General features: G+C 33.2%; 1 protein-coding gene across 21 annotated transcripts in view; it reads left to right on the top strand.

Annotated features, from left to right (window-relative positions):
* Window positions 1-16,079, top strand: part of PDLIM5 (PDZ and LIM domain 5) — a 177,851-nt gene that overhangs the window by 107,973 nt on the left and 53,799 nt on the right. For 10 of the 21 annotated variants that reach the window (XM_016144326.2, XM_016144323.2, XM_016144328.2 and 7 more), the window contains 4 exons: window positions 377-391; window positions 2,438-2,455; window positions 2,711-2,883; window positions 3,252-3,288. In XM_016144326.2, the coding sequence (XP_015999812.2) occupies window positions 377-391; window positions 2,438-2,455; window positions 2,711-2,883; window positions 3,252-3,288 (243 nt within the window). Of the gene's footprint in view, window positions 1-376; window positions 392-2,437; window positions 2,456-2,710; window positions 2,884-3,251; window positions 3,289-3,838; window positions 4,941-16,079 lie in introns of those variants that run through there. The other 11 variants (XM_016144331.2, XM_016144333.2, XM_016144325.2 and 8 more) reach the window with 4 other exon arrangements.

Below are 16,079 nucleotides of genomic sequence, written 5' to 3'. Positions count from 1 at the left end.
GAAACCTAAAAATATTTTAAAATAGTAGATCTTTTTATCTTGGTCTTAGTAACTTGAGACTTGAATCATCATTAATATAGAAAGTATTTTTCAGTGTTTTTGGAAACAAAAATGTAGATAGAACTGTCTAAATAATAACAATATAACAGAATTTTGACTAACGCTTATTCATTTTTGTCCATACTTACATAATTATTTTGAAGCATGATGTTTGTGTAACATATTCATGTAAATTCATCGTTTTGAATTTCGTTATTTCATTTTTTTCTTTTCTTCTTTTTTTGGTCTCATCTTTGTCTATTTTACATTATCCTGGGAACATCAATGTCTTCTCAACTCTATCACATCTTTTCTGTGTGTATTATTCCTCCTTCAGTAACCCTGGCACTGTGTAAGTACCTAATCTGTGGTTCTTTTGCAATTTTCATCATCGTCTCTCTGACTTTCTTGTCTTGCTTTCAACTTAACTCCACCAGCAAATTTTGTTAGTTATCTTCACCTTGCAGGAATTTTCAAATATGTTAAGGAGCCCAGGAAACATGTTTTTCATGCTAGAAAACTTTGTATGAAATGGTGGGTATGTTTAGAATACCCACACTTATCAGTGGAAAAACTTAATAAGCTAAACCTTAAGGACATAGATAAGTATTATAGACAGTGTATACTGAAGTTAGAGATGTAGTTTGGGCCTTCCTTGTTTAGTACTTTTTAAAAATTTGAATAAATTTTCTAATTTTGAATGTCTGTATTTTGAAATAAATTATTTGCTCTTGATAGTTAAGATTATATTCTTCCCAAACACATTTAAAAAGATAAAATCATGGAGATTATTTTTTAATTATAGTCATCAGAGTCTAGAGCTTCAAATCCAGAAGACACAAAGTAAATGTTCAGAAACTTCATATCACTTAACACAAGACCTTTGCTGTGGTGAATGTCACAGAGTCCAAGGTGTTCTATACTTTTTGAAAGTGTGTCGGAGCTAAACAATATTAAGTGGTGTCATCTTATTATTCTCAGTGTCTTAAGTAGATACTACTGTTTTGTGTTTTTATAGACCAAACTTTTTATAGATGATATAATAGTCTTATACCTGACATTCGCACCATTTGAGAATAAACTACACTCAATAATTATAGAGAAATTTAAAACAATAAATTTAGTAGCAAAATAAAGTTTTTCAGGTAATTGCATAAGATAAAGTATTGTCTGTTTAGGAATTTATATTGGCCAAAGACAGTGTGCTTATGAAATAATCTGTTCTTTTCTAATTTTTTAAAAAAATGTACCTATTTTAAAAAGGATTAGATTTCATTCAATATTAGTAAAAGGTCTTAGATATTTCATTTCTGGAATATTAAAATTCTATCAAATTATAATAAGCATTATGAATTATGTATATAAATACTATTGATTCTTTTAATTATTTATGCAGATGATTCAGTTTTAGAACATGCATGGCAAATAACTTTTCTAGTAATCAAAGCATTATGGAATCATTGCTATATATTAGGTACTGTAGAAAACACTTTCCATACATTATCTACCTTATTCTTAAAAAAAACTTTAGATGCAATCCCTGTTTCTTAGACAGGAAGAATCTAGACTTGGAGAAATTAAATGACTTGCATAAAACATACACTGAGTGGTAGATCTAGTACCTGAGGCTTTTATCCGTCTGACACTAAAGCCATTGTTAACATTAATTCTATCATATTCTTTACTGGGCAAAAACTCTCCTAGTGTACTGAGGCAGTTTTGATAGTGTAACTATTAAAATGACAGCAGTCATGTGGAATTCTGATAGCACCGTTATTTTCTAGCAGTAAGTTATACTGAGCAGGTGTTGCCACCCACATCTGACGCTCTTGGGCACTTGCTCTACTTGGATCTTGTGCCAGTAGTCTGCTAGTCCAGACTCAGGTTCCTTTTCCTCTTCTGAAATTAAACTCATAGTCTCCAGAGGTTTTCATTTATCCTGTTTTGGGGGAGAGGGAGGAGAGATGGAAGAAGTATTTATTATATTTACTAGATCTTAGGTTAAAGTGTTAAAATAATGTACTTGTGAATTCCCCAATATTTATGCTTTATTAAGAGAAAAAAATGAATGTTCTTAGCAAACTCAAAGCTCTCGAGCTCTGTAGTTTACAAATCCCTTTTCCATATATTATTTCATGTAATCTTCAGAACAGTGTGACTTTGTGAAAGCCAGTATATTTTAGCAGCTTATCGATGTTTAATAGTGGTTGTGAATATAGTTCATATCTGTGTTTTGTTAGGCATTAGATGAACAATTCAAGTATGTAATTTCAAATTGTTTTATTTTAACTCATGCAGACTTTTTAATTTCTCATTTCCCTTCTTTTCTCGATCTTTTCTTTTCCTTTTCATCATGTTGGAAATCTCTCTTCTGATGCCTTCTTCTGTCACTTAAAAGGAAAATCCCACCTAAACGGTAACCTTTTTGCTGAATACTTATACTAATATTTTATATTAGCATATATGCACCTTTTTTCTAATTAAAAAAAAAGTCTACTCTATTTTAGAAGAATGCTCTTTTTTAAAAAAATGAGACTGTATACTTCTGCAAGCAAAATACATAAAAGGAACACTGAGTATTAAACGTATACATTGTAAATACTTTGGCAGGGACTATTTACCCTTAATATTATTAAAAATTGCTTAATTCTTTTTTCCTTCCTAATCCTAGGCCACCGAGAAAACACATTGTGGACCGTAACACAGAGTTTTATCACATACCCACCCATAGCGATGCCAGCAAGAAGAGACTGATTGAGGATACTGAAGACTGGCGTCCGAGGACAGGCACAACTCAGTCTCGCTCTTTTCGAATCCTGGCTCAGATCACTGGGACTGAACATAGTAAGTGAATACCCAGGGATTCTAATAGAGGAATGTTCTTTACACGGAGAGTAGCATTTAGAAAGAGAGAGATAATTATTTGGAAACAATAATTTTCCTGAGACAGTTTGCCTTTAAATTATGCCATGCATAATATGAGTGTTGTAAATAAGAAACCAGCCCAGGAGAGTTACATTAAAAAGTGCAGAAGCAGTAGTAGTAGTAGTAGTGCTGGTTGTAGTATACAACCAATGACAAGATGATAGGGAATTTTTTTTAGTGGCTTTGTGCGGCTTGACTATTTGGTATTGATTGGTACATGTAATTGCTTAAGTGATTTTAAAGTTTAAAAAAGCAAACTAATACTGGATCTGCTTATTATATTTCAGTGAAAGAATCTGAAACTGATAATACAAAGAAGGCAAAGTAAGTTGTCTTTTTTTTTTTTTGTAAATTGAATGGTTTTCATGAATGGTCTCAATTTGTTTTTTACTTTTTCAAGTATAATGGTATGGCATTTCATCTTTGCAACTAGATGCTAAGCATTTAACTTTGGTGCCTTTTGTGGGATTTAAATGTACAACTTACAGATTTTAAAATTAGTAGATATTGTCTGAATTTTATGTCTAAAGCTTATTTTCTTTAGTATTGAAATAAGTGGGCAGAAGGGTGTATTTGGGGGTGCTTTGCTAACACTATAGATCTCTGTGAATGAGTTCATGTGTCTTGCAGTCACTTTATTGGGGCATAAAAATTGATGTTTCCAAAAAGGCTCTGTAGATTAATTTCTGCATTTCTAAAAACGTTCTACCCTTAATATCTTTGGCTATTTGATAAAACAGCTATGTGAAATTAAGCTTTAATAGGCATGTTATCTGCATGATGAACAAAATATAGCAACTTTCTCTTTCTTATGACTCTTCTATCACTTTTCTTTTTTCTTTTCTTTTTCTTTTTTCTTTTTTTATTTCCACAGGGAAAAGATACCCCTTCACGTCTTTAGTCCCAAATACACAAAATTACGTGACTGGCACCATGAAGTTTCAGCACGTGCTCTTAATGTACAGTGATTTATGAGCCTTGCTCCCTCAAGCAGCCAGCACATACCTTTTCATTCACTTTTTTTCTGACTTCATAGCAAAATCTGTATTAAGTTTGCCTTATGAAAAATAGAACCTTTTCTATACTTTTCTAACCATTTCCTGCTGTTGTGAAAACGAGGAGGATGAACACGTTTTATGCTAGTTGGTAGCTCACAAATGTTAAACCAAGAGAGTGTATCAAGGGACTAGGTCTACTCAGTGGATTTATATCTGTTTCCATTGTTATTAGGGTAGTAACCTTAGAAAAGGAATTCTTTTCGTAAGTTGAATTGGGTTGGTCATTTGAAGCAGAGGTAGATGAGCAAATATTGTTCTTGTCTAATTTGGAAAACATGTCCTTTATGTTACTGTATTTCTCAAGGTGACTTAAGTTCATTATAATGTAATATTAAAAGTGGGCTGCAAATTATTCTAAGTAAGCAAATATGAGGCAAGCTAAAACAGGAAGACTTTATTAGAACAGAGTTCATTATAGATTTGGGTATCTTTTAAAGCAGGTACTATTCAGGATGGTTATGTGAAGAGACGAAAGCTCAGATTTGGGTCCTAGAAAAAGGAAAGAAGAGAATTCTGCCCCTGTTTGCAGTGGGGAAATATGGTGTTCTTTTGGTTTGGTTAATTTTTTTTTTTTAAATTCTATGTTCTACTAAAGGAAATATTTTAAAGCCTTAACTAGTAAGATATAGAAAAGATAGCCTTGCTTTATTCTAAATCAGAGGAAATGATCATAAAATAAATTATAATACGAATGATTCTTTATGCAACATCATAGAAATATTTTACTTAGTGATATAAACTATTGTGTGTTGCTGCTATTCCTAGAAAGCTCTGTTTTGGGCAATATAAGCAAGCTAAATACCTGACCAGAAATGCTTTCTGTCTTGTAATATAATGTATTATATATTAGATCTGAATGCAATAATGAATGCATTTTGAAGTTTGGAAAAGTATTGTAATAAAGTTGCCTTTAACTTAGCTTTGTACTTGTTTTCTATTTCCTTGAAACTAGTAACAGTGCTATCCAAGACTTCTTGCAATATTACTTGGGTAAAATAAATAATTGTCTTGACATTTCATTTGGAAAACATTTTTAATTCTGTGAGGTTGCTAAAATGTGAATGTGGAATATAACAGTGGCCCATATTCATTTTTTCCCCCTCTGAATTTTTACATCATTTAACATATCTTATGAAACAGATAAGGTAAGTTAAACGATGGCACAACATAGAATTAGTCTTTGTGTAAAATGATTACTGAAGGATATTGCCTGTATTCAAGGTTCTATTTTAATTTTTTTCAGTTTTCTTCACTTTAATGTTATCATGGACTAGGACAACTGACTGATAATTTCAGTTAGTGAATGATTATTATTTAAAATTTGGCATGCCAAATGCATTTCAAATATATTTCCAGGATTTATTTATACTCATTTCTGCTGTACTTCATAAGATAGTAAGATATCTTTCTTGTTTTGCATCTGTTCTTCTTCAGATACTGCTTGTGATTTTGTGACCCTGACATCAATCAGTCCCAGTTATTTCTGCCTCCAGTCTCTCTAAGAAAATCTGTTTTCTAGACCAGGCTTTCCTATACCTAGTAATTCCTCACTGATCTCAAAAGATGATGTTTCAAAGATGATAGAATCAAATTCTCATGAAAATAAATGGTGTGGGTAGAGTAAACATGGTATTTTCTACAAGAACCAAAGTTCTAGAATAACTACAGAGTTGAAAGAAAGAACTATTAGAAAGTTTTAGGTAAATAAAAGAATGTTTCCCTAGTAAAGACAAGAGAATGTATATCGAATTTATAACTTGAAATAGGTGTAGATGAAAATAAAATCTAATTCCTTGCCTAGTTGAAAATAAAAGTATTTAATGTTGCATTGAAAGCATAGACTTAGATAAATGGAATGATCCAAATTTGAGTATAAGAGTAAATGTTTAGTCAGGATCACAAAGGACATTCCATTTGACCCTGTCAGAGGTTGAATTCCTGCACTCAGTTAATCTCCTGGGACATCTTATATTCCTAGCTTTAAAGCTAGCCAAAAATTATAAAACCTTCTTGCAAAAATATTATTGTAAGTCTAGTGACTTAATTTATAGGTTGTTTTTGTTTGTCTCTCTTATACAAACTGTCTTTATAATAGGCTTGTTTTTAATGTAAAATCGGACATTTACTCTTAAGAATTTTCAACATTTTTTTCTTAAAATGTTTTACCAGTTCAGAAGATGAAATGTTTCCCACACAGATAGTAGTTTTGTGATCTCGAAAAATATATTATCTGTGGAAACAGAAGCATATTGTTTTGCGCATCATTATGTCCTTTAGGAGGACTCAGATCAAAAGTAGCTTGCTTACTAAATGTGTTGATATTTAGATAGAGACTAGCATTCCCTTTTATTGAATTTATTCGGAAATATAGAATGAATTGATTTTTTCCAGAGAAATAATTGGGCAGTTATTGTTTCTGATGTGTATTTAAAATTATGTAAACCATATTCATTCACCACCTGCATTCACTCTTTCACATGAATGATTGAATACTTAAATGCCAGGCATTGATATGTTGTAGGGATTCAGTTGTGAATAACAGATCACTATATAAACAAGACGATCTGAGATATTGTGTAACCAAGATAAGAAAATAAGTTAATATAAAGGAAATTTGGCTTAAGCAGAGAGGGAATACTTAGATTGTGTGGACCTCTGAGATCACTTTGGTGCCGTCACCTGAGAGGTGAAAGGGAGTCATTCTGTCATGTGATGTCCTGGGGTCAGAGTTCAGGATAGAGAAAAGGAGCATGGAAACCCTGAGGTGGAAAAGAGCATGGCAAGCACAGAACAGAAAGGACAGTGTGGCCAGAATGTGGTCTATGAGTGGAAGCATGATGTAAAAAGAAATATTTATGTATATCGTCAAAGAACTTACATTTCCGTTACTATCCACAGCATTTTAAATGGGAAGTTGTTGTGTTATCATATCTAACCACTTTTGAATAAAATTAGAAAATGAAGAACCAAGCAGGTTAATCAACTAGCTAAATGAAGTACACACACTCTCCTGGTTAGTGTCAGTCCTGAGCATGGTTAGCAGTTTAATGTTTTTCCCGCTGAGACCCATTGAAGACCTAGACAAAAAGGTGGCATTTAATACAGTGTATATTGGTAATATAGATGTGGGCAACAGAATGCCATGTAAAGCATTTATAAAGCTATTTAAAAACAAAACTTTCATGTATAAAAATTTGACATATCTCTATTCATAATTTAGTGATGAATTTGACAGTTTACTTCTCTTTATAAACCTGTTTGGAATTGTTTGGACTCATTCCTTTTCTTTACTCAGTTCAAGCAATTCCATAAACCATGTGAATATTTCTTGCTCATAATTTCCAAAGTAGACATCAACATTTAATTTAATTTATTATTTTATTTTTGTGGTTAGAATAGTAAGAAACATGGAATGATAAGTTCTGTGTTTTAAATGCAGATTTGTAACCAACTAACTGACTACTTTCTGCTCTTGAGTTTCCACTTCCTTAAAGTATGAAGTTAGAATCAGTGGTGAACACTGTAATGCTTGCCCAGATGACACTTCAGTAGAGGAATTGATACCACCGCTGCTGGGAGTGTAAGGGAGAAAGGTGGCCTTTGGGGGTCAATGCCTTCACATAACGCCCGAGCTGCAAGACTAGAGCCTTCACGGAGCTTGTCCAAAGCAGTGGACTGATCGAAGGGAGGAGGAGGTGAAAAGCCTGGTCACTTCAGCCCTGGTAGGGACAAATCGGAAGGACCATTCTAGATCCAGCACTTCCTTCCTTTCTCCCACAGGTGTTGATCTTGACGGCACTTTTTAATAAGCACCCTCCATGCTCAACTCTGTCTTGGGGTCTGCTTCCTGGAGAACTTGATCTTCAACAGAATCATAACCTTTCAGGTCCCCATTTGGATCTCAGTTGCACAGGTTGTCTTCATTGTGGTTCTTATCTTTGTCTTCTCATCATTCACTCTGTCTTTATGATCTGTCCCTTCTCCGTAAATCTTCAACCCAGATTACAAACATCATGTAGGGAAATCAGTTAAATGAAAGATCAGGTAAGTCAAAAAGAAAGAATGTTTATTTGTCAGTTGTATCAGACACATCCTGGGAGTAATGCCTAGATAAAAGTATTTAGAGATTACTCAGTGCAAATGATTGAATCAATGAAATGAGAAGCTTTAAAATGGAAAATTAAGATTAACATTGAGTAAATGTAATAAACACTTATAACTGGTAAGCAGCACTTAGTAAAATATTATGTTTTTGTATGTTATATGCAACATTTTAGAATCAAGTGTATTAGTCGTTTAATCAGTCACTTAAATTTCATTTAGCACTTCTGCCGTTTTCTTCACATCCTTAAAAGTTAACGTCTGGTTGTCTCTTGGGAGAGATTCTGCTGCTGAGTAGCCTTTGGAAATGTATAGCGGGGTAATATAGATATTACAAGGCCAGGAGGGTGCTCCTGTGGGACTAAGGATTCTAAATGTAATGCTCTGAATAATTCTATGGATGGAAGCGTCGTCCTGCTCAAAATGCCAGGTGTTATGCACTGAGAATGACGCTGAGTGAAAATGCTTCCTATCCACGGTTTTCTTATTTCTTCCTAAAACTCCAGCCACATATCTCAGCCACAGCGCGCCATCCCCACGGTAGAAGTCATCTTGTCACTTCTGAAGTAACATGCTCTATTATTCTTGCCCCTCTGGTACCTCCTTTTCCAATTTCTATTGTGGATATGTGTCCGCATGTCCTAAATCGCCAATTATGAGTTCTTCGAAGACAAGAGTTTTTGTATAATAGTATAAATTCTAATAGGCATGGTATTTCTTCATGGATGCAGCTGTAGCTATGAAAATAAGATCTATGCATTCAACATATAAATCCATATATAAGTGGACATTTGTTAGAAATGTATGTATAAATATAATATAAATGTTAATATACAGATATATAAAAATACAAGTTCAAATTGAAATTGGGTGTTAGCATTGTAAGATTCATCTCTGGTGAGCTACTTAAGTTAGACAAACACTGTCTTAGTTCAGGCTGCCATAACAAGATATTACAGATTTGGTGGCTTAAACAACAGAAATGTGTTTTCTCACAGTTCTAAAAGCTAGAAGTCAAAGATGAAGATGCCGGGTTTGTTCGTGGTGCTGCCTCTCTGTCTGGCTTGCAGACACCACCCCTTGCTGTGTCCTCACGTGGCCTCTCTGCTGTGCACAGCAGAAGAGAGAGCTCTGGTGTCTCCTCTTCTTATAGGGACACCGGTCTCCTTGGATTAGGGGCCTACTGTTTGACCTCATTTCACCTTAATTACCTCCTAAGGCCCTCTCTCAAAACAGTGTCACATTGGGAGTTAATTAGGACTTCCAGGTATGAATCGTGGGGAAGGGTCACAATTTAGTCTATAACATGTACCAGCTACCTTTTACTCAATTTGACAGGTTAGCATCTAAGAAAAAGTTATTTTTAAGTAAAACCACTGACTTGGACCCATAGAGAAATATTATTGTTACCTCTGTTTTGGTGACTCTTTTTCTACTTCGGATGACAGGTATTTGTCTTCATTTGCTATATATATCCCTAACTAGAGTCTAAGCACTTTGAACACAAGAGTTTTAGTATCCCACCATATTGGTCACTAACTAACATTAATAAATGGTTACTAATTGTATATAATTGCATATTTCTCTAATTCCCTGATTGTTGAAGTATAAGGAAACTGTTTACAGTATGATATATATAGCTTTTCACTGAATATAAATTCAGTATAAGGTCCAATTTTCATAAAAATATCATCTCACTAATAATCTATACTGGAGGTAAAGTAGAACAAAACCTGAGTTTAAAAGCAGAATTGTTGCGTTTTGGGTAGTCTGAGAAAAGGTGACACTTTTCTTGTGTTATTATCTGTTTGTTAATAATCATGGAAGACTTTAAAAAAAATAAACGAAAATTTGTTTTTTCCTTTTGTGTTTTTGGTCTGTTTCAACATGAATAGCTCAGTGACTCCTGTGATGAGACAACACCTGACTAATTTTAGAAACAGGTATATGAGAAGCTTTGTGCTCTAATGGGAAAAACCAATAGAAATAATTTTACTATTACTAAGAGAATGTTTGAAGTTGAGTGTAATCTACAGCATTGATTGAAAAGAAACAACAGCCATATTATTAGTAACTACTACTAATAGAAACCTATTAATAATATGTGGTTTACCAACATAGAGAATATTGGAAGCCATAGAAAATTTCATTAAAAGATAATTCTTTTAAAAACATGTATACTTAAAATAAATTCTTTGTCAAGCACCACACAATTTATTTTAAGTTAAATGGTGATTTTCTTGATCTCACCATTTTCAGAGTTTTTATTACATAGTAAAATATTTATCCAAGAAGCAATTAATTTTTCATACAAATTTTCTATATAAATAAGTATAAAATAGTATTTTAGTTTAGCAAAAAGAAATATAAAGTTGTCATTGTGAAAACATACTTTTTATCAGTCTTTTATCTCTTGTTCAAGGAATGGTAGGTTTTGATTTTTCATGTATTATAGTTAAGAATTAATATTATAGGGATTCTCAACTTTCACAACTTTAAAATACTCATCAATGGAAAGATGACTGCCTTACCCTTTAGTAGGAAAACAGTTCAAACTCCAGTCACTAGTTATATTACACAAAACTGAAATAGTTATGAGGAAAAATACCCTCTTATATGCTGTCCCATAGCACTAAATAATGTCCACACAATTCTAGCTGATGGCCGTCAGAACCAGATTTTAAGTTACTTCTTGAAAAGTAACCTATCACCTTTGTACATTTACTGAAAATTTAGAAAGCAGAAACTAGATAAATATTTCTAAATGTACCCTTTTTACAGCAGTTTAAAAAATTTTTTAGCTTGTTCACAGATATGCATTCAATCCACAGAAAATAAATTAATGAAGACACGGTTGCTGACCTGTGCCCGGTCTTTATCATTGCTGTGTTTCACAAATATACTGGACTCTGGTTGCATATCCTTCTTAAGACATGTCGTTTGAATAAATTACCTAAAACTTCTATCCTTCATGAGCTATGCAAAGAAATCAGGAACCATTCCTTAGTCTTATATTCTTAATATATTTTTATGGGGTAAAAATTAACAATTGGATTTGTTCCAAAGCACAGAACACCAAGGCTTCCTTCCACAGCATAGTCTAATCTTAAAAAATAAAAATAAAACAATTACAGCCAGAATCTCTTAGCTGACACCATCATACACTTTCCCGTAAAGTATGTTCATGAACTTGGAAAAAAACCCACAAGTTAAAAAAAAATGGGTATGCAACCAAGCAATAATTTCGTCTTTTGCAAAATCTGGAATATTTGTAATTTACCTCCGTCATTTTCTGCTGGTGGACTGTACTGCCCTACGCAAATGATGGTTTAGTGACTAATGTAAAGGCTGCCATCTATTGAACATAAGTAAGTACTACACTTCAGTTCCTTGTGAGAATAGTACTTAAAACTTTTTGAAGCAAGAAACAGTTCCTACCTACTCTGTTCGCTTTCACATGGAAATTGTTTAATTCTTTGTTTAGTTATGGAAACACTTGTGTACTTTTCTTAAACTGGTAAGACTTTTAGTTATAAATACTTTTTTCATAAAGATCTGTTTTTGTAAGATGTAAAAATTGACTTTCATAGTATAAATCTGCACCAAGTTCCTTAGAAGTTTTATCAGACCAGCAATGCTTCTCCTATAGTGCTGCTTTGATAAATTCTTTCCACCTCACCTCTAGAGAGGTAAATTACACAACAAATTTTATTGAATCAAACCAGAAAATAAAAGGAACTTAACTTCTTGACTAAAAACTCAATATTGAAGATACCTCTTGCAGTTTACTTTGTTTTAACTTCAAAAAGAAATCACAACTTTAAAAAATTAGGAGCATTCTTCACCATGATGGAAGGCTTTACTTTTCTACCTTTTGCCACTGTTTAATTTTGCATATTTCGGTCATTTTTAAAGTTCCAGAAGCCCATGTTTTTCTATCTTTATGTTATGTGAAGGTGCGTTTATGATGATGCTATGATTTTATAAAAGAAAATTGAAATAATATATTACGTACTATAAAATATGACAGATGTGGATATTTAGGCATCTTAATTTTCCTGTATTGCTCTATTTTATGTCTGTTAAGAGGTATATATTGAGTGCTCCTTCTCTGTCCAATGTTATGATAGGTGTTCATCTCCCAGATGTACCTAAATTGATTACTCTTTAAGAGTTTGTATTCATTTCTTTGAATAGAAGACCGTGTTAAAGCTAGGATGACACCCCTGTAATTTTTGAGTTAGTGCTACACATTTATTTTGTCTTTTCACAAGATATTCTTTCCCCAATATCCCAGCAGTTCATAAGAAGAAAAAAATGTTTGAGAAGATTTCTTAAAGATTTTAATGGCTTCAGGTAGTTGTATATCACTGGTTAGATAGTAGGTGAATTTGAGGTTTTAATAAAAAGAAGCAACACTTTTAAACTTGGTAAACTCAAACCTTATCCTTTTCTTACAGCACTGGAATCAAATATCTATTATTAAAATCAGCAAATCTCTTAACACTGTTATTAGTAGGGATATTAAAGCAATACTGTATGTATGTTAGAAAATATATATCTACACGTACAAAAAACATTTACATGTGAAAGATAAAACAACCAGACTACGTTAATTCAAGACATAAAAAAGTAAAAAGTGATGGTGTCAGGGGCTGTTAGGAAATTGATAAATGCTCATTGTTGAACGATACAAATAAACAAGCAAAAATCACCCAAACTCAGAGGTAAATACTAAAAAAGTTTTGGTATATTTACATTTTGGAGGGAATTGAAGCCCCAGGGAGAAAGTGATTCTCAATGAGCTCTCTGTAGTCTCTTTTTCTCAATGATTTATAGTCCCAAGTATTTAAAGAATTTACAAATGAGATTTGCAAATAACACTATGTGCTTTAAAAAAATAAAAAATAAATTTAAAAAAAATCCTGGAGACTGGGAAGGAAATATAAGACTGGGAACAGATAAATACAGTACTGATTTTCAAAAAAGGGAAAGGTTAACTTCTAAATTATAAACTAGTTTGAACTTGAGGTCATCTGGAAAAAAGTCTAGAGGGTATTCTTAAACGCATGGCTAGAGAGCATTAAGAAAAAGAGGGCAAAATTGCCAAGACCCATAATTAGGTTCTTAAGAAACAAGTCGCACCCAACTTAACACATTTTGAATAGATTGGGGGAAATGTTAATTTTAACAAGTCATCAAAATAAGACTTTTTAAGATCTCATCAAATTTAAAAATGAAATTAGGCTGATAACTATTAAGTTTTTAGATTTATAACAGGTTGAAGGAGTTTAAAACCACAGGCTATTTTTTGAAGTATCAATCGGCGACTTGAATGAGGACCTGTACAGCTTGCTGTCTAGATTCGTAGATATCATAAAGCAGGGAGAAATAGCAAACATGTTCCATAACTAGATCATTCTTCAGAAATATATTGGAAGTCTAGGAAAATGGGCCAAATTTAGTCAAAAAAAAAAAGAAGAAAGAAAGAAAAATTTAATATAGTTATGTGCTGTTTGGATCAAATCATTTTACTCTTGTGGGACATATATGGTTGGGTGAGATAAAGTTAACAAAAAGAAATATAAAAAAATTAAGGATTTTAGAAGAAAATTAATCCAGTGTCCATTGTCTTAGTCATGTCATGTGGTTCCTAAAATTATAAGGCAAGCAGTAGTTTTATTCTGCACTAGTAAAATCTCACCTGGCATATATTATGTTTAATCTTTGGCATTAATTTCTGATGATTACATAGGTAATCTCAAGAAAACCAACTGAAAAATCATGAGACAATTAAGCTGTCTTTGGGTCACAGGCAATTATATGAGTCATTGATTGTATCTAATAATATAGGCTGGTTTCTTGACCTAAATTTGTAGCTATGCCTTCTTCCCCAAGCATTTTCCCTAATTCAGGCCTTATAGATTAGCAGTGGTTTTTGCTTATGTTTATTATGTATTGCATTGTAGGTTATATTCCGGAATTCAGATTGTTTTCCTAATTGGAAATGAAATACAGGATTTTAATCATGGGAGTGACAGCTGATATATATGTTGAAAAGATCACTCTAAAAGTATATGGAAAATAGATTGTAAGAAAGAAATAATGAAAATAGGAGAGCCGTTATCTGTATTCCCGCAATTCAGGCAAGAGGACAATAGCTTAGTCCATGGAGGTATTAAAGGAGATGTAGAAAATTGGATGGGTTTGTATTTTAGAGGAAAAACTGACAGGAATGAGGAAATACTTGTGATAGGGGAGTGGGGGATAGATAATGGAACATTGCTGAGTCTGTGAATTTGGTAAGGATTTAGTTGGTAAAAGTTAATGAAATAGGTACGAGTAAATTCAGTATAGTAAAACTAATAAAATCAAGAGGTAGAGGAGTGAGTTAAAATCAAAGAAGGCTAGTAAAATTCAGATTTTTAGGTGTGTTATACCTGTTGATAAAAAAGTAAAGGTTTTGAATTCTAGAGTGCATGACTAAGGTATTCCGAGCCTAAGACTTTATCTTAGGGATTATCTTTGAAGAGAAGAAGTCAAATTTAGCAGTCAGGTTATTCAGTGATTCAACATAAAATTGAAGTCATCGAGATAGATTGTTGGAATGGAGTAAAGATGAAGGCAGTGAGCCAGGGGCTAAAGCAAATAGTGAGGTAGAGGCAAGACAATGCATGGGTATAGATAGTGAGTGGGGTAGTTTGATGGCATGAACCTCAATGGACTTGGGATTTTGGAGGATCAAAGGTGACTGATAATGTTAGAAACAGTAATGAGGAATTTGCATCATCTCTAGTTTTATAAACATATGGAGTATGAAAGAAGAGGAACCTCTGTTTGAAAGGACTGCAAGAAAGGTGTAGAATGATAAGAGAGTATAGTAGAATGATAGAGGGTTTGTGAAGGCTGAGAAGGATGGTAAATTGATCAGATTAGGGGATGCATAGAGCAGTAAAGAAGTAAGAGTCCAGGAGATGATGGATGACCCAAGGGGTTTGCACTTCTGGTTATGGCAGGAAAACAAGGATGAAAAGTATGATGGGGTTGGTCCTCATGGTCTCTTAGAAGAAAGTGGGCACTAGACTGTAAACTCTCTGAGGGCAAGAAGTTAAAGTGGGTGATAGAATATGTGAGGATGCCTGGCATAAAGTAGCAATTCAAATAATATTATGTTGTTGCATGAATGAGTGAATGCAATAGTGATTGAATGGGAGAGCTCAGGATATACAATTCAGAATTTTTATCTTGAGAGTGCGTGGTCCTCAGCTTTTGTTCTCTAATGCTGGCAGGACACTCTCACTGTAGCATGAGATTCTGTGGTGGCTTTCTCAAGACACCTGGCTTCTCCAAGGACTTGCAGTGGTTGGCTGTTGAACAGTAGGCATTCACACAGATTCATTTATATTTTCAAAAAGGTTAGAAATTTACTCAACACTATTTATTGAATAATTCCTCCTTTTATTCTGAATCTGAAAAAATACCTTTATCATATATAAATACTTTTTATAACATTAGGATTATGTTAATATTACAAAATGGCAGATTATCACTTCTTAGAAGCTGTTTCTACCTACTAGAAAGCATCGAAGTCACTTATCCAATGAAGAAATTGATGATGCAAAGTGAGAGGGGCTAAGGTTAGTGGTAAGTACCTTGCAAGTTACTGAGGGAGTCAGGCTTTTCTTGGAGTATTGTTCCAAGTAATTTTTAAGTTGATATTATACCTTAAAATCTCCATATTATATCGATATTTTTATAGACATATGCTCATTCTTTACCTGTCTTATCTTTAGACCTCACATTATATTTTCTCGAAAGAGATCAAGGAATAGTATAGATAACTAAAGAGTTCACATAATATTAAGACAGGACATTTAATAAAGGTAAAATCATTAGGGAAAGCAATAGCAGAGAAGTACCAAAGAGTTAAGGCAGAGTTTGAAAGATCGAAGAAAA

Source organism: Rousettus aegyptiacus, unplaced genomic scaffold, assembly GCF_014176215.1.
Source record: "Rousettus aegyptiacus isolate mRouAeg1 unplaced genomic scaffold, mRouAeg1.p scaffold_m13_p_10, whole genome shotgun sequence".
NCBI lineage: Eukaryota > Metazoa > Chordata > Mammalia > Chiroptera > Pteropodidae > Rousettus > Rousettus aegyptiacus.
The sequence above is the reverse complement of the archived record's forward strand: the minus strand, read 5'-3'. Positions and strand labels throughout refer to the sequence as shown.